Source organism: Jaculus jaculus, chromosome 9 (assembly GCF_020740685.1).
Source record: "Jaculus jaculus isolate mJacJac1 chromosome 9, mJacJac1.mat.Y.cur, whole genome shotgun sequence".
Classification (NCBI taxonomy): Eukaryota; Metazoa; Chordata; class Mammalia; order Rodentia; family Dipodidae; genus Jaculus; species Jaculus jaculus.
In genome coordinates, this window is record NC_059110.1 from 135,516,330 (window position 1) to 135,538,829 (window position 22,500).

At 41.3% G+C, this 22,500-nt stretch overlaps 1 protein-coding gene across 3 annotated transcripts in view; it reads left to right on the forward strand.

Annotated features, from left to right (window-relative positions):
• Tlk2 (tousled like kinase 2) overlaps positions 1-22,500 on the forward strand; it is a 123,611-nt gene that overhangs the window by 42,230 nt on the left and 58,881 nt on the right. For all 3 annotated transcript variants that reach the window (XM_045158796.1, XM_045158795.1, XM_045158797.1), the window contains one exon: positions 10,674-10,841. In XM_045158796.1, coding sequence (XP_045014731.1) covers positions 10,674-10,841 — 168 coding nt within the window. The remainder of the gene's footprint in view (positions 1-10,673; positions 10,842-22,500) is intronic.

A 22,500-nucleotide genomic window follows, 5' to 3' on the forward strand; every position in this document is an offset into this window, starting at 1 on the left:
TACTAAATGCATGACAGCCCCAGCCCCACCCACCCCTTTTTTTGAATGAATGAATGAAGTTGCTTAGCCTTCGCTTTGGTTCTGGTCTCACTGCCAATTACATAGTCAACTCCCTACTTGCTATTTGTACTTACATACCTAATACACAGCTTGAAGTTTAACACACCCAAAAAGGAGCTTTTGCTTCCCTCTCATACAAAAGCAACTACAAAATGCTTTGCCTGTAGTCTGCTTAAATAACAGATTTCTTTGCCCACTTTTTTTAGATCATAACTTATGTCCCCAAAAATACAATTTTAAAATGTATTGGAAACCCACCACTTTCTTTCTCTCTGCTTCTATCAGCCTCCCTGGTTTTAACTTTGTGTAATTTAGTCCCAGTTTCATAGCCCAAGTGATTGTTAGCAGAAAAGCTCATCCTGCCATTCCTCTGCTTAAAACTGTCCATAGCTTCTTATGCTGAGGTCCTTACATAGTGTAAAAGTCCTGGGTGATCTTTGTTACTTGCTCACCTGCCACCCATGTAACAACAGCCATATCCCATAGAGCACTGTGAAACACTTTTTCAGGACTTTTGTCTTAGTATTCTCTTCCAAATAGATGTAGCTCAAAAATAACACTACTATTTTTCCTTATACCTGGTCATCCTGTCTGTAATTTTGCTTTAGTTTTTTTGTTTGTTGCTTCTTTTGTATCCCTCGCAAATTTTGGTATATAGTTCAATTATTTATTATTTTTTATTGACAACTTCATTTTTATTGATTTATATTTGTAGAAGATCACATATGTGGTGTAAGTGTACAGTTTGATGAGCTTTCACAAAGTGTGCCAGCATATTAAACCAAACATAACCAGCCCTGCAGATGTTATCATTGTGCTCCTTTCCACTTCTCTCTCATCCCCATCATCTCTGGCACCCAGCGTAGTCACTATCCTGACCTCTGACAGCACAGATCCTCTTTTGTGTTCTGTGTGTACTTCATGTCAAAGGAATCATGCAGCGTGTGCTGTCAGGTTTGGCTCTTTTGCTCAACATTGCCTTTGTCTTTTTAGCCATATTTACTTATTGTAGACCATTCCTTGCTATTACTTTATAACTGGGATATCTTCTTTTAATAATTTGTATATTCTAATTCATTGCATATCTTTGTGTGTGTGTGTGTTTGAGGGAGGGTCTTGCTCTAGCCCAGGCTGATCTGGATTCACTATGTTGTAGTGGCCTCATACTCACAGTGATCTTCCTACCTCTGCCTCCCAAGTGCTGGGATTAAAGGCATGCGCTACCACATTCAGCTAGCTCATTGCCTATTTTATCCTATTAATCCTCTAAGAGGAGGCACCTTGCTTTAATATAGTGCTATTCTATTTCTCACAAAACATTTGCAGTTAATAGCATTAATAATTAAAGTTGACTGGGTGTGGTGGTGCACACCCCTAATTTCAGCACTCAGGGCAGAGGTAGGAGGCTCACTGTGTGTTTATGGCCAGCCTGGGACTATAGAATGAATGCTAGGCCAGTCTGGGCTAAAGTGAGATCCTACCTCACAAAAAATGAGGGGGGTTGGGGAGAAAAACAGGCTGGAGAGATGGCTTTGTGGTTAAGGCACTTGCTTGCAAAGCCTAAGGTCCCATGCTTTGCTTTCCAGATTCCATGTAAGCCAGATGCACAAGGTGCCACATGTGTAAGGTTGCACATGAGCACAAGGTGGCCCACACATATGGAGTTCAATTGCAATAGCTGGAGGCTCTGGCGTAGCAATTCTTTCTCTGTCTCTCATAAAAAGAAAAATGAACAACAATGAAGTTATAGTAATTAAAATTATTTTTAACCATTTCTCCTACTTGACACATAGAGATAATGCCTTTTTCAGTTTTTCAGTTTCTAGCACCTAAAGTAATGCTTGGCATTAAATGGATTTCAGAACTGCTGAGCCCAGGTATGGTGGTGTGCGCCTTTAGTTCAGTACCCCCAAGGCAGAGATAGGCTCACCATGAGTTTGTGGTCAGGGACTACATAGTGAATTCCAGGTTAACCTGGAGTAGAGTGAGACCCTACCTTGAAAAGAACAAAAACAAAGAAAAAAACAATAAAAAACTCTTGAAAGGTAATAACTGATAGATAAAAAGTATCATTTTGTCCTTTTTCTATAAATGGTTCTTTTACTACTACTATTACTACTATTATTTATTTGCAAGCAGAGAGAAAGGGAGGGAGAGAAGGAGGTTGAAAGAGGGAATTGGCTCATTAGGGTCTCTTGCCACTGCACACAAACTCCGTATATATTTGCCAGCTTGTACATTTGGCTTTACATGGTTTCTGGGGAACCAAACCTAAGCTATCAGGTTTTGCAAGCAAGTACCTTTAACTGTCGAGCCATCCCTCCAGCCGGTGACTGCTTTATTGTGTTCTACAGTTTCACTGTGATATTTCTTTTTGTTTTTCTTGCTTGTGATTCATTGAAATTTTGGAATCTGTAGGCTGCTGTGCTTTACCAATTCTGGGTTAATTGTTATTGTCTGTTCATACATTCTCCCCCTTATTCTTTTCTGCTCTTAACAAAACGTAAGTTCCAGGCATCTTATCACCTTGCCTTATTTAAAAAAAATATTTAACTTATTTATTTTGCAAGCAGACAGAGATAAATTGACTGACAGAGACACTACAAATGAGTTCCAGACACAAGTGCCACCTTGTGCATTTCACCCCTCACCTTGCCCTTTTTTTTCCTTTTCAAATTTTTATTAACAACTTCCATGAGCCGGGTGTGGTGGCTCATGCCTTTAATCCCAGCACTCGGGAGGCAGAGGTAGGAGGGTCGTCGTGAGTTCGAGGCTACCCTTAGACTACATAGTGAATTCCAGATCAGCCTGGGCCAGAGTGAGACCCTACCTCAAAAAAAAAAAAAAAAAATTCCCATGGTAATACACTCTCTTTCCCCACTTTCCCCTTTGAAACTCCATTCTCCATCATATCTCCTCCTCATCTCAGTCAGTCTCTCTCTTATTTTGATGTCTTCATCTTTTCCTCCTATTATGATGGTCTTGTGTAGGTAGTGTCAGGCACTGTGAGGTCATGGATGTCCAGGCCATTTTGTGTCTGGGGGCAGCATGTTGGAAGGAGTCCTACCCTTCCTTTGGCTCTTACATTCTTTCCACCACCTCTTCCGCAGTAGGCCCTGAGCCTTGGAATCACCTTGCCTTTTGACTTCACTTTTGCTTCATGTTCTCCTTTATGATGATTTCTTCTTGCCTCTCAGCTCCCACATTATGGTTTTGTTGTCTCCTATTTGCTGCATTTAATTCATTTTTTTTTCTATTTTTTAATTTTTAATTTGAGAGAAAGAGAGAAAAAGGCAGATATACCGAGAGAGAGAGAAAGAGTGCACCAGGGCCTCCAGCCACTGAAAATGAGCTCCAGATGCATGTGCTATCTGGTGCATCTGGCTTTTGTGGGTCCTAGGGAATTGAACCTGGGTCCTCTGGCTTTGTAGACAAGTGCCTTAACTGATAAGCCATTTTTCCAGCCCTATTTTTAAAAATATTTTAAAATCTGTTTATTTGCAAAGAGAGAAGGGGGTCGAGGGGGGGGGGGAGAAGAATGGGTGCTTTAGGGCCTCTAGCTGCTACAAACAAGCAAACTGCAGATACATGCACCACTTTGTGCATCTGGCTTTCTGTAAGTGCCAGGGACTCAAACCCGCATCATTAGGCTTTTGTAGGCATCTCTCCAGTTCATTTTTTTTTTTTTTTAACATATGTGTGTAGTGTGTGGTGATGTATATATGCATCTGTGTACAAATGCATGCACGGAGATTGGGGGAGAACATTGGATCTTCATCACGCATCTGCTGGTCGTATGTGGGTACTGCAGTATTGATCCAGGGTAGGTAGGCTTTGCATGCAAGTGCCTTAACTGTTGAGCCATCTCTTTGGCCCAAAAGGCTAAGTTTTAGAATTGTGGCTTCAGAGAAAGATAAATTCATCAGTGCAGTGAGCATACTGTGGTAAATGGCTCTCATAGGTGTTCTGGTGTATGAATTTAAGTGGTTACATTTGGTGAGGTAGGAGTCTTGATCTTGAAAATAACTAATTACTCATAGATTGGCAGATTAAATTCCTTTGTCAGGCTCATTTGATTAGTCTATTTTGCTTTTACTTTCAATAGTCTAAAGTTAAAGAGCCAGGCATGATGGTGCACATCGGTAATCCTATTATTTGGGAGGCTGAGGCAGGAAGATTTTTCATTTCTCAGCCATCCTGGAATAAATAACAAGGCCCTGTCTTAAAAAAAATATTAAACTTCTGGGAGATGGCTTAGTCAGTAAAGTGCACATTGTACAGGCGTGAGGACCTGAGTTTGGATCCCAGCCTCCAAGTAAGTGTCTGCATGGTGATTTACACCTGTAACCCATTGCTGGGGAGACACGGACAAGAGGATCGCCAGGACTTGCTGCATAGATGGTCTAGCCGAATTGCCGAGCTCTAGGGTCCATGAAAGAGTCCGACTTAAAGATACATGGAGGAAAGTAACTGACGATGACACCAGACATCAGCTTTTGGCCTCCGCAAGCACACGCACATACCTGCACATACAAACATAAATACTCATGCTAGAAAATCAAAGTGTACATCATTATAAGTTGTAGCTTTTCCTGATAAAAGTCATAGACAGCTTGTAAAAGTCTGACAGTAAGTGGTAAATAGAAAGTTTTCTAGAAGGACTAACTGCTTTGGGACCTGGCTATTGTGGTGCATTCCTGTCATCTCAGTTTCTTGGGAGGCTGAGGCAGGAGAATCATTAGTGCAAGGGCTGACATGGCTACTGAGTGATTCAGGGCCACCCTAGTTAATTTAGTGAAGCCCTGTCTTAAAATGTAAAGAAGCTAGGATATGTGTGAGGTCCTTAGTTTTTCTGGATATATACATGCATGTTTATGTAATACCTTTGTTCATTTTAATTTAGTCAGCATTCTGTACATTTTTTTATTTTCTAGTGTTGTAATAAATGTCGTTATACACATTTGTGCATCTTTATGTATTATTTTATAATGGTAATTCCCAAGATACTTATTTTATTTATTTAGTTGCAAGCAAAGAGAGAGAGAAGTAGAAGAGAAACAGACATAGAGAATGGGTGGGCCAGGGCCTCCAGCTGCTGCAAACAAACTCCATATGATGTGGGTACTGGGGAATTGAACCCGAGTCCTTTGCTTTGCAGGCAAATGCCTTAACCACTAAGCCATATCTTGAGCCATATTTTATTTGATTTTACTTTTTAATTCAAAAAATTTTTTTAAGCTCTGCATGGTGGTGAATGCCTTTAATCCCAGCACTTGGGAAGCAGAAGTAGGGGGATTGCTGTGAGTTAAAGGCCACCTTGAGACTATGTAGTCCCTTTCAGGTCACCCTTGGCTAGAGTGAGGCCCTACCTCGAAAAAACAATTTTTTTTTAAAAAGGATGGGTCTGACTATCTCACCCAGGCTAGCCTGGCCTAGAGCTCACAGTGATTCACCTTCCTATTATTTCAGCCTCCCAAGTGCTGGGATTAAAGGCGTGTGTCACTATGCCTGGCTTTTTTTTTTTTTTTTTTTTTTTTTTTTTAGGTAGTATCTCACTGTAGGCTCTTCTGACCTGGAGTTCACTGTATAGTCTCAATCTGGTCTTGAACTAAGGGCAATCCTCCTACCTTTGCCTACTGAGTGGGATTAAAGATGACTACCACCATGTCTGGTTTATTTTTAAAAAAATATTTATTTGCAAGGAGAGAGAGGCAGACAGATAGATAGATAGGTAGATGGATGGATGATAAATAGATGTGAGAGAAAGGGACAGAATGGACACACCAGGACCTCCATTTGCTGAAAATGCATTGCAGTTGCACATGCCGCCTTGCACATCTGGCTTTACATAGTACTAGGTTGTTAGGCTTTGCAGGCACATGCCTTAATCTCTGAGCCATCTCTTCAGCCCAGATTTTGTTAAAATTTATTTGAACCAGAGAAAAGAGTAATTTGGGCCTCCTGCTGTTATCAAACTCCAGATGCATGTGGCACTTTGTGCATCTGGCTTGACTTGAGTACTGGGGAATCAAACCAATCTATCAAGTTTTACGTGGAAGCACCTTAAAACAATGAGTCATCTGTCCAGCCCCAGAGAGTAAAAAAAAAAAAAAAGTGATCTCATAAATTTCTAGAAGATTATTAGCAGGTTGAGTGTCTTAATTTCTCTATATCCTACTAATAATGAAATAAATCATTATAATCCCTACCAGTGAGAAAAGTACCACACTTTCATTTCTTCACTAGTGATATTAAATGTCTTTTCATATATTGAATGGCCTTTCAATTTCTCTTTTAATGTGTGTTCCTATCTTTTACCTGTCTCTCAGTTGGAATATTTGTTTATTTTTACTGTTGGGTAGGAGAACATTAAGATTGCTTGCTCAGTGTCATGTATATTATAAATATTTTTGTCTCTTTGTAATATTGTTACATTGACTGTTACCATTTATAAGTTAAAAAGTTTGGATTAGTCAAATTTATTGATGTTTTTCCTTCATGACTATATTCATTTTGTGGTGTTCATAGATGTTCCTGTATAGTATACACATACACACCAAATACACATGCACACCCACTTTTCTTATGCTGGGGATTTAACCTAGGGTTTTGTGTTTGCAGCCCCTCTACCAGTGGATTGTATCTTCACCTGGTTTATGTTATTACTGTCATGTTTCAAGAAGTCCTTCACCACTAAAAAGTTACTGAAGCATTTGTTTATATTTTTACATGTGATACCTGGTAGGAATATACTTTTTTTTTTTTCTTTTTTTCCGAGGTAGGGTCTCACTCTGGCTCAGGCTGACCTGGAATTCACTATGGAGTCTCAGGGTGGCCTTGAACTCTCGGTGATCCTCCTACCTGTGCCTCCCAAGTGCTGGGATTAAAGGCATGCGCCACCACGCCCGGCTAGGAATATACTTTTTAATATTTAAATTTTTAGGGATATTTTGAGTGAGAGAAAGAGGAGGAGAGAGAGAATGGGCATGCCAGGGTTTACAGCCACTGCAGACGAACTCCAGGTGCCTGAGCCCTGCGCACAGTGGTGTGTGTGAGCGTCGCTGTGCCTGTGGCTCACGTGGGGCTGGGGACTCCGACGTAGCCCTTGGGCTTCTGATGCAGGTGCCTGAACTGCTAACTTTAAAACACACACACACAAGTATGCAAGTATTTCTATACTTGAGAGAGGGAGAGAAAGACGCAGATAGAGAGGTTGGGTGCACTGTAAATGAACTCCAGATGCATGTGCCACCTTGTGCATCTGGCTTAAGTGGGTCCTGGGGATTTGAACCTGGTCCTTTGACTTTGCAGGCAAGTACCTTAACCGTTAAGCCATCTCTCCAGCCCAGGAATATAGTTTTGTTTAAATTTATTTATTTTGACAGAGAATAAATGTGTGTGCAGGGCCTCTAGCCACTGCAAAGAAACTCTAGATGTTTTTTCCACTTGTGCATCTGGCTTATGTGGGTACTGGGGAATCTAACCTGTGTCCTTAGGCTTCCCAGGTAAGCTCCTTAACCACTAAGCCATCTCTCCAGTCCCAGGAATATATATTTTTTAATTGTCCTAATAATTTTGTAAATATCATATTTTAAATAAATCTCACTAATATGAAATATGATATAGTAACAAACTGTATATCAATATTATGTGGATCCATTTCTGGTTTCTATTCTTTTGTCATTGTAGCTTTTTATCTTTATTTGAAAGAGACAGAGACAGAGAGAATAGGCGTGCCAGGGCCTCTGGCTACTGCAAAGGAACTCCAGACAACATGCAATACATTGTGCATCTGGCTTGCGTGGGTCCTGGGGAATCAAACCTGGGTCCTTTGGCTTTGCAGGCAAGGGCCTTAACTGCTAAGCCGTCCCTCCAGCCCCACTGTAGTTCTTTTTGTTGTTGTTGTTTTGGGGTAGGATTGTACTCCAGCCCAGGCTGTCCTGGAATTCACTCTGTTATCTCAGGGTGGCCTCAAACTCATGGCGATCCTCCTACCTCTGCCTCTCAAGTGCTGGGATTAAAGGCGTGTGCCACCACTCCTTGCCCCGCTGTAGTTTTTTGAATAATTAAATATTGAGATCGGGTCTTTCCTGTGTAACTCAGGCTGATGTTGAACTCACTTTGGCCTACTGTTGGTCTTGCAGGCATTTGATCATTAACGTAGATGTATATTGTAGTATATGTAGTATATTGGATATGTAGTGATGGTTCTCTGAAGTCTTCATCAATGTGGCTATTTTTCCTTAATGTTTTCCAATAAACCTCAAAATTAGTGGCATTTCCTCAAAAATAACTTTCTAAAATAGAGTGCTAATTTCTTTTTTGGTTGTTTGTTTTTCCTGGACTTCCAGGTCCTTGCTCTGAGAATCCCCTCCCCTCGTCTCAGGCCTCCTGGACTCCTGGGGACCCTACTGCCTTGGGGCTGCCACCTTCTGCCTCCCACACGGCAGGAGCTCTCTGTATTTCCCTCTTCCTTTCTCCTAACCAAGCCTATACCTTAAACAATAAAAGAGTTTCATCATCACTGTTTCACCTTTTGAAAAGCCAAAAGCCAGCTAAAGTTTTTGTTTTTTTTCCAGAGAAATTCCAGGAAGATGGTATCAACCATTTAATTTAGATTGTCTTTTTTTATTTTTAAAAATTAAAAAAAAATTAATTTTTTGCTTGTTTTAATTTATTTATTTGAAAGTGACAGAAAGAGGCAGATAGAGAGTGAGAATGGGCGTACCAGGGCCTCTAGTCACTGCAGACGATCTCTAGATGTGTGCACTCCTTGTGCATCTGGCTAATGTGGGTCCTGGGGAATCGAGCCTCAAACTGGGGTCCTTAGGCTTCACAGGCAAGCGCTTTACCACTAAGCCATCTCTCCAGTAGGTTGTCTTTTATATTCACTTTTGAAGTTGTGTAATTTTCTTTAAAAATGTATTTATTTGAGAGAGAGAGAGAGAGAGAATGAGTGCATCAGGGCCTCTAGCCACTGCAAACAAACCATAAACGCATGCATCCCCTTGTGCATCTGGCTTATGTGGGTTCTGGGAAATTGAACCGATGTCCTTTGGATTTGCAGGCAAATGCCTTAACCTCTAAGCCATTTCTCCAGCCCAAGTTATTGCCTTTTTAAGACTGGTTTTATATTTTGCTATTTTACTGAAGTTTTTCTTTCGGTATTGTAATTTCTCATTGTCATTTTTTTTTACGTTAATTTATTTGGTTTTCCTTGTGAATTTTTATATCATCTAAAATGACACTTTTTTTGGGGGGGTTGTTTTGTTTTGTTTTGTTTCTTGAGGTGGTTTCATTCAAGTCCAGGCTGACCTAGAATTCACTCTGTATTCTCAGAATGGCCTTGAAATCATGGCGATCCTCCTGCCTCTGTCTCTGGAGTGCTGGGATTAAAGGCATGCGTTACCACTCCTGGCTTAAAATGATACTTTTTCTGTTTTCCAGAGTTTATACCTCATTTTCTGTCTTATTGACTAAAACTTTAATAATCATTTCTTTACTGTATTATATGTGCTATCTGTATCTGACTTCTAACTTTAATGAAGGCTTTGTAATATAGTAGCACTGTCAGTTTTATTATGTACATATATATGCGTGTCATTCATATATATATATATAAACATATATATATGAACATATATATATATATATATATATATATATATATATATATATATATATAAATTTAGTTTTTCAAGGTAGGGTCTCACTCTGGCTCAGGCTGATCTGGAATTCACTATGTAGTCTCAGGGTGGCCTTGAACTTACAGTGATCCTCCTACATTGCCTTCCAAGTTTTGGGGTTAAAGGCATGCCCATTATACCTCACAGTGATTTTTGAGAAAATATTTTTTGGGGTATTAAAATAAGAGACTTCCATTTTTTGGGGGAGGGGGTTGGAGCAGGGTCTCACTTAAATTCAGGATGGCTTGAACCACACTTTGTAGTCCAGATTGGCCTCAAACTGATGGCGATCCTCCTACCTAAGCCTTCCTGAGAGTTGGGATTATAGGTATGATCCACTCTGCCTAGCATGCCCAGTGTTTTTCAAAACATTGCCCAACAGTATGAAAAATCATTTTGTGATCCACAGAATAATTTTTTCCCTTCTAAAATTAAGGAATTATGTTAGTAGATCCACTAATTTAACCATTGTTCCATTTTGAAATAAACTATACATATTTGTGGCATGTTATTTCTTTATAGTATTCTATGCTTTCTCTGCTTGGATTTTTATAGATTTTTTTTTTTTTTTTTGCATGTAAGGTACAATGAGAGGAGCATTGAGAGTGAAATAAGTTCTTGTCTAGAAAGAACATTTCCTATGCAGCATTGAAAGTATTATATAATGGATATATTAAATTCTACAAAATGTAAATTCAGATTTCTGTAAATACAGAATCATTAGACTGTCTTTCACATCAATGACTAAGGTATTTACTCAGGATTATAGATAGGTAACAATCCATTGACCATGTTGTTAATACTGCGTATAATTATTTTCAGAGTGTTTTTTAAAAAGCATCTTACTGCAAGTATTTTAACCTGTTGCATGTTTCAGCAGTATCCAGATTATTTTTCTCAAGACTGTGCTTTCTTAATGTTTTCCAGCGACGAGTAGATCAGCCCCTCTATGGTTTAGATGGCAGTGCTGCCAAGGAAGTGTCCGAGGAGCAGTCGGCTCTGCCAACCCTCATGTCAGTGATGCTGGCAAAGCCTCGCCTGGACACGGAGCAGCTAGCACAGAGGGGAGCCGGCCTCTGCTTCACTTTTGTTTCTGTGAGTATAAGGCTCATTTTTTCTAAGACCAGATCTCCAGGTCAGGCTGCGCTGGGACTTACTCTGTAGCCCCACTCTTACCTCCGACACATGGTGATACTCCTACCTTAGCTTCCCCAGTGCTGGAACTAACGGTGTGTGCCACCACCCTTGTCTAAGGCTAAATTCTTCTTTTCTTCTTTTTTCTTTTTGTTCTCGCTCTAGCCCAGGCTGACCTGGAACTTAACTCTGTAGTCTGAGCCTGTCCTCAAACTTACAGCGATCCTCCTACGTCTTCTACTTCTTCCACGTGCCGGGATTCAAGGCATGTGCCACCACGCCTGGCTGCTGCTGCTTTTTTTTCTTTTTTCCCAGCTTCTTTTTTTAATTTTTGAGGTAGGGTCTCACTCTTGCCCATGCTGGCCTGGAATTCACTGTATAGTCCCAGGCCTGAACTCAGGCAATCCTGCCTTTACCTTCTGAGTGCGGGGATTAAAGGCACGCATCACCAAGCTTGGCTGCTAAAGTTTTTAAGATGCTTATTGTCTTATAGTTAATTAATCTACCTACCTACCACTCTTGTCTCTATTTCTGTCTCTACTTTTTTGGGGGGTAAGGACTCACCGTAGACCACGCTGACCTGGAACTTATTCCGTAACCCAAATTGGCCTCAAAATCACAACAGTTCTCCTCCATTTGCCCATGAGTTCTGGGATTGCAGGCTTACACCACTATGGCTGGCTTATCCTAAAGTTACTTGATGAAGTCAGTTTATTTAGTAGGGATGATGATATTTTTCTTGTTTTGTATTTGCCATGTTTTATTACTTCTGAAGACATTATACTTTTTTTCTCAGCCCCTTGTGGTTCAAGCTTCCTAATAAGACTGTTTCTTTAAAAATGTCTTCATACACATTGGGAAGGAGAATATGAAACATAGAACATATATATTAACTTTCATGATTACCAAAATATTCATATACCTAAAAATAAGATCTCCAAACTCCAACCATTACTTACATAAGCTAATATTTGAGTTCGTGTTGTTCTAACATATAGGCAGGCATTATGTAGAGATGTGTGTGATTCATGGGGCACTCACTAACTTTCCTTCTCACTCTTTTTGTTTGTTTGTTTTGATTTTTTTCGAGGTAGGGTCTCACCCTAGCTCAGGCTGACCTGGAACTCACTATGTAGTCTCAGGGTGGCCTTGAACTCATGGTGATCCTCCTACCTCTGCCTCCTGAGTGCTGGGATTAAAGGTGTGAGCCACTGCGTCTGGCCCTCACTCTTAATTATTACTATGGTTACTTTTATTATAACTATTCTGTTTGCTCCTTTCAATTTCTTCCTTTTTAGAGAGTAAGTATTTAGACTGGGGTAGTAGCTCAGTTGGTAGAGTACTTACCCAGCATATGTAAAACTCTGGGTTTGATATCTAGCACTGCATAAAACCTAGCAAGGTGGTCGGTGCCTGTAATTCCAGCCCTAGGAGGTAGTGACAGGAGGATCAGAAGATCAAGTCATCCTTCACTACCTAGCAACTTTCAGGCCAGCTTTTGGATACAGGAGACTCTGTTTCTAAACATTAACAAAAACCCCACACGTATTCAAATGTTATTTAAAGTGAGGACAGCATGAAACACTCTTATAATAATGTATATCATTGCATATTTGTTGTTCAGTGATCTTCAATTAGATCTGACTTTCCTAGGCAAAACCTTGGATGGTAAGGAGGGTTTTTTTGTGTGTGTGTGCTTTTTGTTCTTTTTGTTGTTTTTAGGACAAGCAAGGTTTTAGTGAAAGGAAAGCTCCCCATGGTAGAGAGGGTATTGGGAAAAATGGGTAACCCTCTTGTTCTTTTTTGTTTTCTCCCTGGCTGACCTGGAACTCATTCTATAGTCCAGGCTGGCCTCCAATTCACTGCTGATTCTCTTACTTCAGCCCCAAGCTGGAACTAAAGATTTGAAACATCACAGCCAACTCCTCTTTTGTTCTTTTGCATTATAAACTACCTCCTGAATGGTGTTCCGTTTATTTACTTATTTGAGGCAAGCCCAACAGACTATTTTTAAATGTTTTATTTATTTATTTGACAGTAAGAGGGAAGAAGGGAGGGAGAAAGAGGGTATGAGAGAGAGAATGGGTATGCCAGGGCTTCTAGCCACTGCACATGAACTCCAGACCTATGCACCCCCTTGTGCATCTGGCTAACATGGGTCCTGGGGAATCGAACCTGAGTCCTTTGGCTTTGTAGGCAAATGCCTTAACTGCTAAGCCATTCTTCCAGCCCCAGACTCCTTTTTTAAATGTGAGAGTGAGAGAATTGGCCCATCAGGGCTTCCAGCCACGGCTGTTGAATTCCAGATGTGTGTGCCCCCTTGAGTGCATGTATGACCTTACATGTTTGCATCACTATGTCTGGCTTACATGGGACCTGGAGAGTTGAACATGAGTCCTTAGCCTTCTCAGGCAAACGTCTTAATTGCTAAGCCATCTCTTTAGCCCTCCATTTATTTTTTCTACATATACTTACTGAATGTCCACTGCATGGTGGGCACATAGTTAAATACCCAGAATTTTAATAGACAGGAACTCTGACCCCTAGTGTAAACTAAAAAGGTAGGAGCTCTTGGACATGGAGTAGGTACATTTAAGAGCTATCTATTCAGTCTTATCAGCTACTTACACTCAGGCTGTCAGAGGAAATGCAGATGTTCTAGCTGCAGTATTATGTTGCAGAAAGGAGTAACCAGGTGATCATGGATGAAGAAGAAATGTGGAAACAGTGTAAAAACCAAAGGCCTGATTACTTTTATATACTTCTTTTTGTTTTTGCTTCTCAATAATTCCAGCCAGGATATAACCTTAGTAATATAATGAAAGGGGAACAAGTTAAAGGTAATATACAACAAATATTATGAATTAACAGGTGACAGATAATATTTTAGAAAAGCAGGCAAGTTTCTATCAATTTTATGGTTTAAAAAAAAAAAACCGGGCTGGAGAGATGGCTTAGCGGTTAAGCGCTTGCCTGTGAAGCCTTAGGACCCCGGTTCGAGGCTCGGTTCCCCAGGTCCCACGTTAGCCAGATGTACAAGGGGGCGCACGCGTCTGGAGTTCGTTTGCAGAGGCTGGAAGCCCTGGCGCGCCCATTCTCTCTCTTTCCCTCTATCTGTCTTTCTCTCTGTGTCTGTCGCTCTCAAATAAATAAATAATAAAAAAAAATTAAAAAAAAAAACAAAACAAAACAAGTAGCTGGGTGTGGTCATGCATGCCTTTAATCCCACCATTCTGGAGGCAGAGGTAGGAGGATCACTGAGTTTGAAGCCTGTCTAGGACTACAGGGTATATTCCAGGTCAGCCTGGGCTAGAGTGAGACCCTACCTCGGAAAAAAAAAAAAAGTCCTGGGTTGGAGAGATGGCTCAGTTAAAGGTGCTGTTTTCCAAAGCCTGCTTACCTGCCCCACCCCTTGCTTTGATTTTGTCTTTAGTCTTATGGTCAACTGACATAATGTATTTATCTCACTCTTCCCCCTGGAGTAAACTGTCAGGTCAGAGACTTTGCTCAGTTCTGAATCTTCAGTAGCCTGTGGGATTAGCTCTGATAGGAACTCAATGTTAATTATATGTTGAACGAATTAAGGCATTCTTTTGGTGGGACAGGTTTTTTTTTAATGTCTTTTTGTTTGTTTGTTGTTTGTTTTTATTTATTTATTTGAGAGCGATGGACAGAGAGAGAGAGGCAAATAGATAGAGAATGGGTGCGCCAGGCCCTCCAGCTACTGCAAACGAACTTCAGGTGCCCCTTGTGCATCTGGCTAACGTGGGTTCTGGGAATTGAGCCTCTAACCAGGATCCCTAGGCTTCACAGGCAAACACTTAACTGTTAAGCCATCTCTCTAGCCCAGGATGAGTTTTTTTGAGGTAGGGTCTTGCTCTAGCTCAGGCTGACCTGGAATTCATTATGTAGTTCCAGACTGGCCTTGAACTTACAGCAATCCTCCTACATCTGCCTCCTGACTGCTGGGACTTCTCTCTTTTGATCTGTTTTGCTAAGGGTTTAAAAACTACACCAGTAATTAAGGCATTCTTAATTGATAAGAGTGGTGAGGTTAACTAATTGTTCATGATAACAATGAATAGTCTCTAATTATATGTTACAAACATATATAACATGTAAGGACTAGGGAGATTGCTCAGTGGTTAAAGTCATTTACTTGCAAAGTTGGTTGGCTGGGGTTTGATTCCTCAGGACCCACATAAAGCCAGATTCACGAAGTGCTACATGATCTATAGTTAGTTTTGCAGAGGCAAGAGCCCCCCCCCCTCCTTTAAATATTTTATTTATTTATTTGTTTGAGAGAGAGAATGGGTGTACCAGGGCCTCTAGCCACTGTAAACTAAACTAAACTCCAGACATGTATGCCACCTTATGCATCTGGCATATGTGGTTTCTGGGGAGTTGAACCTAGTCCTTAGGCTTTTCAAGGCAAATGATTTAACTGCTAAGGCATCTCTCCAGCACTTTTTTTTTTTTTTTTTTTTTGGTGTTTCGAGGTAGGGTCTCACTCTAGCTCAGGCTAACCTGGAATTCACTATGTAGTCTCAGGGTGGCCTCAAACTCATGGTGCCCCTCCTACCTCTGCCTCCCGAGTGCTGGGATTAAAGGCGTGTGCCACCACGCCTGGCTCTCCAGCACATTTTTTAAAAAAATATTTTTATTTATTGGAAGAGAGAGATAAAGAGGTAGAGAGAAAGAGAGAGAGAGAGAGAGAGAGAGAGAGAGAGAGGGAGGGAGGGAGGGAGGGAGGGAGGGAGGGAGGGAGGGAGGGAGGGAGGGAGGGAGGGAGAGAGAATGCCTGCTAGGGCCTCCAGCCACTGCAAATGAACTCAGATGCATGTACCACTTTATGCATCTGGCTTACATGGGTCCTGGGGAATCGAGCCTCGAAATGGGGTCCTTAGGCTTCACAGGCATGTGCTTAACCACTAAGCCATCTCTCCAGCCTTCCAGCACATTTTTAATGTGATGCTGGAGATTAAACACACCTCATGCTTGCAAGGCAAATGCTCTAACACTGAGCTATATCTCCAGCCCAAGTATTGATCTTTTTTTTGGGGGGGGGGGAGAGGTTTCAAGGTAGGTCTCACTCTAGCCCTGGCAGGCTTTGAACTCTGCCTCCTAAGTGCTGTGATTAAAGGCATGCACTACCATACCCAGGTTGAATAATAACAATTACTATTATTGTTGTTGTTTTTGAGGTAGGGTCTCACTCTAGCCCAGGCTGACCTGGAATTTACTCTGGTCTCAGGGTGCCCTTGAACTCACAGCAATCCTCCTACCTCTGCCTTCTGAGTGCTGGCTTCTTTTTGTTCTTTTGAGGCAGGGTCTCACACTGGCCCATGCTGGCCTTGCACTCACAGTGATCCTTGTACCATAACTTCCCATGTACTCGGATTAAAGGTGTTGTTGCAGTCAGGTTCACATTGCTGATAGAAATCACACAACCAAGAGCAGCTTGTAGGAAAATGGTTTATTTTGACTTATAGGCTTGAGGGGGAGGCTCCATGATGGCAGGGGGAACAATGGCATGAGTAGAGGGTGGACATCACTCTCTGGCCAACATAAGGTGGACAATAGCATCTCGAGAGTGTGCCAAGCATTGACTTGGGGAAACTGGCTATAACACCCACAAACCCACCCCAGCAATACACTCCCTCTAGGCAGCAATTCCCAAAGCTCCATCAGCTGGGAACCTAGCATTCAGAACACCTAAGTTTAAGGGGAACACCTGAGTCAAACCAGCACATTCCGCCCTTGGCCCCCATAAACTGATAACCATCCATGATGTAAAATGCAATGCATTCAGTCCAACTTTAAATGTCCCATAGTCTTTATCAATCCCAGTGATATTCAAACATTCCCATAGTCTGAGACCTTTTAACTGAGCCATAATGCCAACAAAATCCCAAAAGGACCCATAATGTCACAGAATAAACACTCACTGCAAAAGATGGCATTGGGCATAGCAAAGAATTATTCAAGCGATACATGATTTAAACAGATCAAACCCCAAACTCTGTAGCTCCAAGTACAACAATCTAGCCCAGTGATAAGTCTCCAAGTACAATAATTCTAACCAGCAACAACTCTCTGGAGTTCAAATTCCTCCCCTCCACCTAGGCTACTCATAGTCCTGGAACACTTCATAGGGCTGGCAGCTCTCCTTGGCAGCCGTCTCGTGGTCCCGCATCTCCACGGGGTCTCCATCTGTGTGTGTGGCAGCATACATCTTTCCACACATCAGGGTGTTATACTTGAAGAAGTGGCCAGGGTTTTGGAGGTCCAGACCAAGGCTTCACCCCATCCCCTTGAGTGTTTTATCATGAAGAAAATGTATGATATACTTTTCGAGGTAGGGTTTCACTCTAGCCCAGGCTGATCTAGAATTCACTATGTACTCTCAAGTAGGCTTGAACTCACAGCAATCCTCCCACCTCTCCCTCCCAAGTGCTGGGATTAAAGGTGTGTCTCCACCTTTTGTTGTCAATATGCTAGGATTAAAGCAGTGTCCCACAGCTTCTAGCTTTTTATGTGGGGTTTGGGAAATAAATGGAACCTCAGTGCTCTGTTTGTAGTGGTGAGCGCATTGTCCACTAAACCATCTTCCCAGTCCTGGTAGTGTAGAGGTTTTCTTGGGCTAGTAGGGGGAAGTTAAATGTTTTTATTTATCTATCTACCTACCTACAGATTTGAGAGAGAGAATGAGTATGTCAGGATTTACAGCTGCTACAAACTTCAGACACATGTGCCACTGTGAGCATCTGGCTTACGTGGGTCTTGGGGAAGCAAACCTTGGTCCTTTGGCTTTGTAGGTAAGCCACTTAAGACCTTTAAGCCATCTCCAGCCTTTTTGTTTTGTTTTGTTTTGTTTTGAGAGAGGTTCTCACTCTGGTCCAGGTTGACCTGAAATTAACTATGTAGTCTTGAACTCAAGGCAATCCTCCTACCTCTGCCTCCCAAGTGCTGGGATTAAAGGCATGCACCACCACATCTGGCTTTTCTGGGTTTTTGAGGTAGGGTCTTGTTTTAGCCCAGGCTGACCTGGAATTTCAAAGGCATGCACTACCACACCTGGATTCTTTTTAGTTTTTTTGTTTTTATTTTATTTTATTTTTTTTTGGTTTTTTGAGGTAGGGTCTCACTCTGGCCCAGGATAACCTGGATTTAACTCTGTCATCTCAGGGTGGCCTTGAACTCATGGCAATCCTCCTACCTCTGCCTCCCGAGTGCTGGGATTAAAGGCGTGCACCACCACGCCCGGCTTCTTTTTAGTTTTTTTTTTTTTTTGCATAAGGTCTCATTCTGGCCCAGCTTGACCTGGAACTCACTCTAGTCCCAGGCTGGCCTCCAACTCACAGCAGTCAGACTGCTGACATTGAACGTGTGAGTTACCATAACCAGCAAGTATAGATTTTTTTTAAATGTATAGCTTTGTATTGTCATTCTTCCATGGATCCCTCCTGGTTTGAATACATGTATACCTGTTTGGAGCTCTGTTTGAGCTCCTTTGCAGAGATATGATTTGTTTTGACTACTGATTCTTTGAAGTGTTAAGTTTCTTTATTTCATTTCTCTACTAGTCTGATTCAAACCACTTTGGAATTATTTCTTTGAATTTTAAGTTTTGTTTTTTTTTTTTTTTTTTTTAAGGAAGGGTCTCACTCCAGCCCAGGCTGACCTGGAACTCTGTGTAGTCTCAGGGTGGCCTCAAACTCACAGCGATCCTCCTACCTCTGCCTACCAAGTACTGGGATTAAAGGTGTGTGCCACCATGTCCAGTTCTGAATTTTAAGTTTTTTAGAATTTCTAATCTTTAAATCCATCTGTAGGTACATTGATGTGTGTAGAGGCAGAACTATGAGTTCTAGGTCAGCCAGAGCTTCTAAAAAGGTACATCCTATTTCAAAAATAGTACCCTGGGGCTGGAGAGATGGCTTAGCAATTAAGGCAGTTGCCTACGAAACCTAAGGACCCATGTTTGATTCTCCAGGTCCTACATAAGCCAGATGTGCAAGGAGATGCAAGTGCGCAAGGCTGCACATGCATGCAAGGTGGCACAGGTGTCTGGAGTTCAATTGCAGTGGCTCGAGGCCCTGGTGTGCCAATTCTCTCTTTCTCTTATATATTTTAAAAAAAAGTACTCCCAAATTCTGAGTCTGGCTTCCTTATTTCTTGGTACTATTATGATTTTAGTTTTTATAATTTTTTGGCTAGTGAGTGGTATGATGTATACTTACCTGTAGGAAGGTCTTTGGCTTAATCTACCATACCAGAAAATTAAATTATAACCTATTATGCATGTTGTTGCAGTCCGGTTCATGTTGCTGGTAGAAATCACCCAACCAAGAGTAGCTTCTGGGAAAAAGAGATTTATTTTGGCTTACAGGCTCGAGGGGAAGCTCCACGATGGCCGGGGAAAACGATGGCATGAGCAGAGGGTGGACATCACCCCCTGGCCAACATAAGGTGGACCACAGCAACAGGAGGGTATGCCAAACACTGGCAAGGGGAAACCAGCTTTAATACCCATAAGCCGGCCCCCAACAATACACTCCCTCTAGGAGGCATTAATTCCCAAATCTCCATCAGCTGGGAACCTAGCATTCAGAACATCTAAGTTTATGGGGGACACCTGAATCAAACCACCACACATGTTATACCCTACTATACTGATACACTCTTTGAATACCTCTCCTAATTACAATTTTGCAGTTATCATAATTGTTAATTTGATAGTTTATATTTGGCATTTGACTTCTGGTATATATGTATTTATTTTTATTGACGCTTTCCATGATTATAAACAATATCCCATAGTAATTCCCTCCCTTCCCCCATTTTCCCTTTGAAACTCCACTTTCCATCATAACCCCTCCTCTTTTGTTTGAGAGAGAGAGAAAGAGAAAGAGAAAGAGAATGGGCACACTAAAGCCTGCAGCTACTGCAAATGAATTTCAGATGCATGTGCCACCTTGTGCATCTGGCTTCCATGGGTCCTAGGAAATCGAATCTGGGTCCTTAGGCTTCACAGGCAAGCACCTGAACCACTAAGCCATCTCTCCAGCCACTTATTTGGTATTTGAGATAGGCTCTGCTGTGGACCAGGATGGCCTCAAACGTACTAGTTGCCAAGCATGATCTTGAACTCCAGATCCTTCCACCTCCCATGTGCTTGGGATTACAGGCACATGCCACCATGCCTGGGCCAACAATTTCTTCCAACAGATATTTATTGAGTATTCCTTTTTTGTGGAATTAGAGATTGAACCTAGCACATCCTTGCATATGCTGGGCAGGTACTCTGCCTCTGAGCTATATCCTCAGCCACTTTATTTTTGTTTTGAGACAAAGTTTTATTGAATGACCCTGGCTGGTCTTGAATTTGTGATCATGCTGCCTCAGCCTCTTAAGTAGTTGGAATTACAGGCTTGTACCACCAGATAAATTTTCCCTTGAAATATTTATCTTCTTTAAACAGAAAAGAATTGGTGGCTTATGTTTTGTTTTCTTTGGCCATATACTGTTAACCCTTAACCTTCTGTTTAGACATGAGGAGTACTCAGTAAGTAGTCATTTGCCAGGTGTGGTGGTGCATTCAATCCCAGCATTTGGAAGGCAGAGGTAGGAGGATCACTGAGAGTTCAAGGCTACCCTGAGACTACATAATGAATTCCAGGTCAGCCTGGGCTGAAAGTGGAAAAATAAAAAAGTAGTCCTTGCTTGACCATAAAAGTGAACTTACGGTACGTCAGGCGTGGTGCACACTTCTAGTCTTAACACTCAGGAGGTAGAGGCTTGACCATAAAAGTGAACTTACAGTATGTCAGGCGTGGCGCACACTTCTAATCTTAACACTCAGGAGGTAGAGGCTGGAGGACCACAAGTTTGGTTTTTTTTCTTTTGTTTTTTGGTTTTTCGATCAAGCCTGAATATATAGAGAGACCCGTGTAACAAACAAACCAGTAAAACAGTAAAGAAAATAGACTTAGTAAAACTGCCACTTTACAAGGCTGTAGAGATTCTTAAATAATAAAATCATGGATATGAACTCTTCAGCTTATTTATAAGTTGGAAGTACTGGTCTGTGCTGATCCTTGAGAGCACACAACTCACAATTCTCATCTCCCCCACTTAGTAGTAGTTCAGTATTAGCAGAAATGCTAATTCTGAATTATAGTTATCTATGAAATGGAAGTAATGATTACTGAATAGGAATTTAGAAGGATTACATGGGACAACAATCTTGCTGCATTTAGCTTATACTTGCTTAGCAGGTAATGGTTTTATCACTGCTAATATAGTATAGTAATAATAAAAGACTAAAAGACTATAGAAACTGAATTTGTTTGCAGTGGCTAGAGGCTCTGGAGTGCCCATTCTCATTCTCTCTCTCTGCAAATGAATAAAAATATATTTTTAAATTTATTCATTTATCAGACAGAGAAGAGAATGGGCACACAAGAGGACCTCTAGCCACTGCAGACAAAGTCCTGGCTTTACATGAGTTTTGGGGAGTCAAACCTGTGTCCTTAGACTTCACACGCAAGTGCCTCAATCACTAAGCCTTCCCTCCAGGCCAATAAAAATATTTTAAAAACAAGAAATAGAGAAGCTATCAGAAATTGATAATTTTATTCTCTCATTGTTTTCCTTCTTTTGTTTGTTTGTTTTTTTTAATTTTATGCTGCCTGGCATTTAACTCTGGGCCTTATGTATGTGAGCCACAGGTTCTTCCATTATGGTACAACCCTGCAACCGCTTTTGTTTTCCCATTATCTGAAGAATCAACAGTATTTCCATTTATGGCTCTCATGAGTCATAGTATGTTTGGTGAGTTTTTAAAAGTTTATTTATTTGAGAGAAACAGAGGCAGAGAATGAATATAGGCCTCCTGAAACGTACTCCAGATGCATATGCCACTTCATGCATCTGGCTTCATGTAGGTACTAGGGAATTGAACATAGGTCTTCAGGCTCTACAAGCAAGCACCTTTAACCTCTGAGCCATATATCTAGCCCTATTAGGTGATTTTTTAAAGGGTCACTGTGAATATATTCCTGAATGGTTGAATTATACAAACTTAAAGCACATAAAGGTAGCTTAATGGTGTAGGTGAGTGTTATAGTGCTTGCCTCGCATGTGAAAACACCTAGATTTGATCCTTAGTGCTACCAAGAAAAGCACCAACAACAGATTCACAAATAACAAATAAAATAGGGCCATGAAGGATGGCTCAGCCACTAAAGGTACTTCCTTGCAAAACCTGATGGCCTGGGTTAGATTCCCCGATACCCACATGTTGCAGACATATTTGCATTGCTGGAAGAAATCACCTGACCAACAGCAGCTTTTGGGGGAAAAAAAGGTTTATTTTGGCTTATAGACTCAGGGGTAAGCTAAGCTCCATGATGGCAAGGGAGAACAACCCAGATTCATTTCTACATACAGCCTGACGTGCAAAGTATAGCATGCATCTGGAGTTTGTTTGCAGTGTCTAGAGGCCCCGGTGTGCCCATTGTCTCCTTCTCCTCACACATAAGCAAAATATTAAAAAATAAATAGGTTGGGTATGGTGCCATATGCCTTCAATACCAGCACTTGGAAGGCTGAGGTA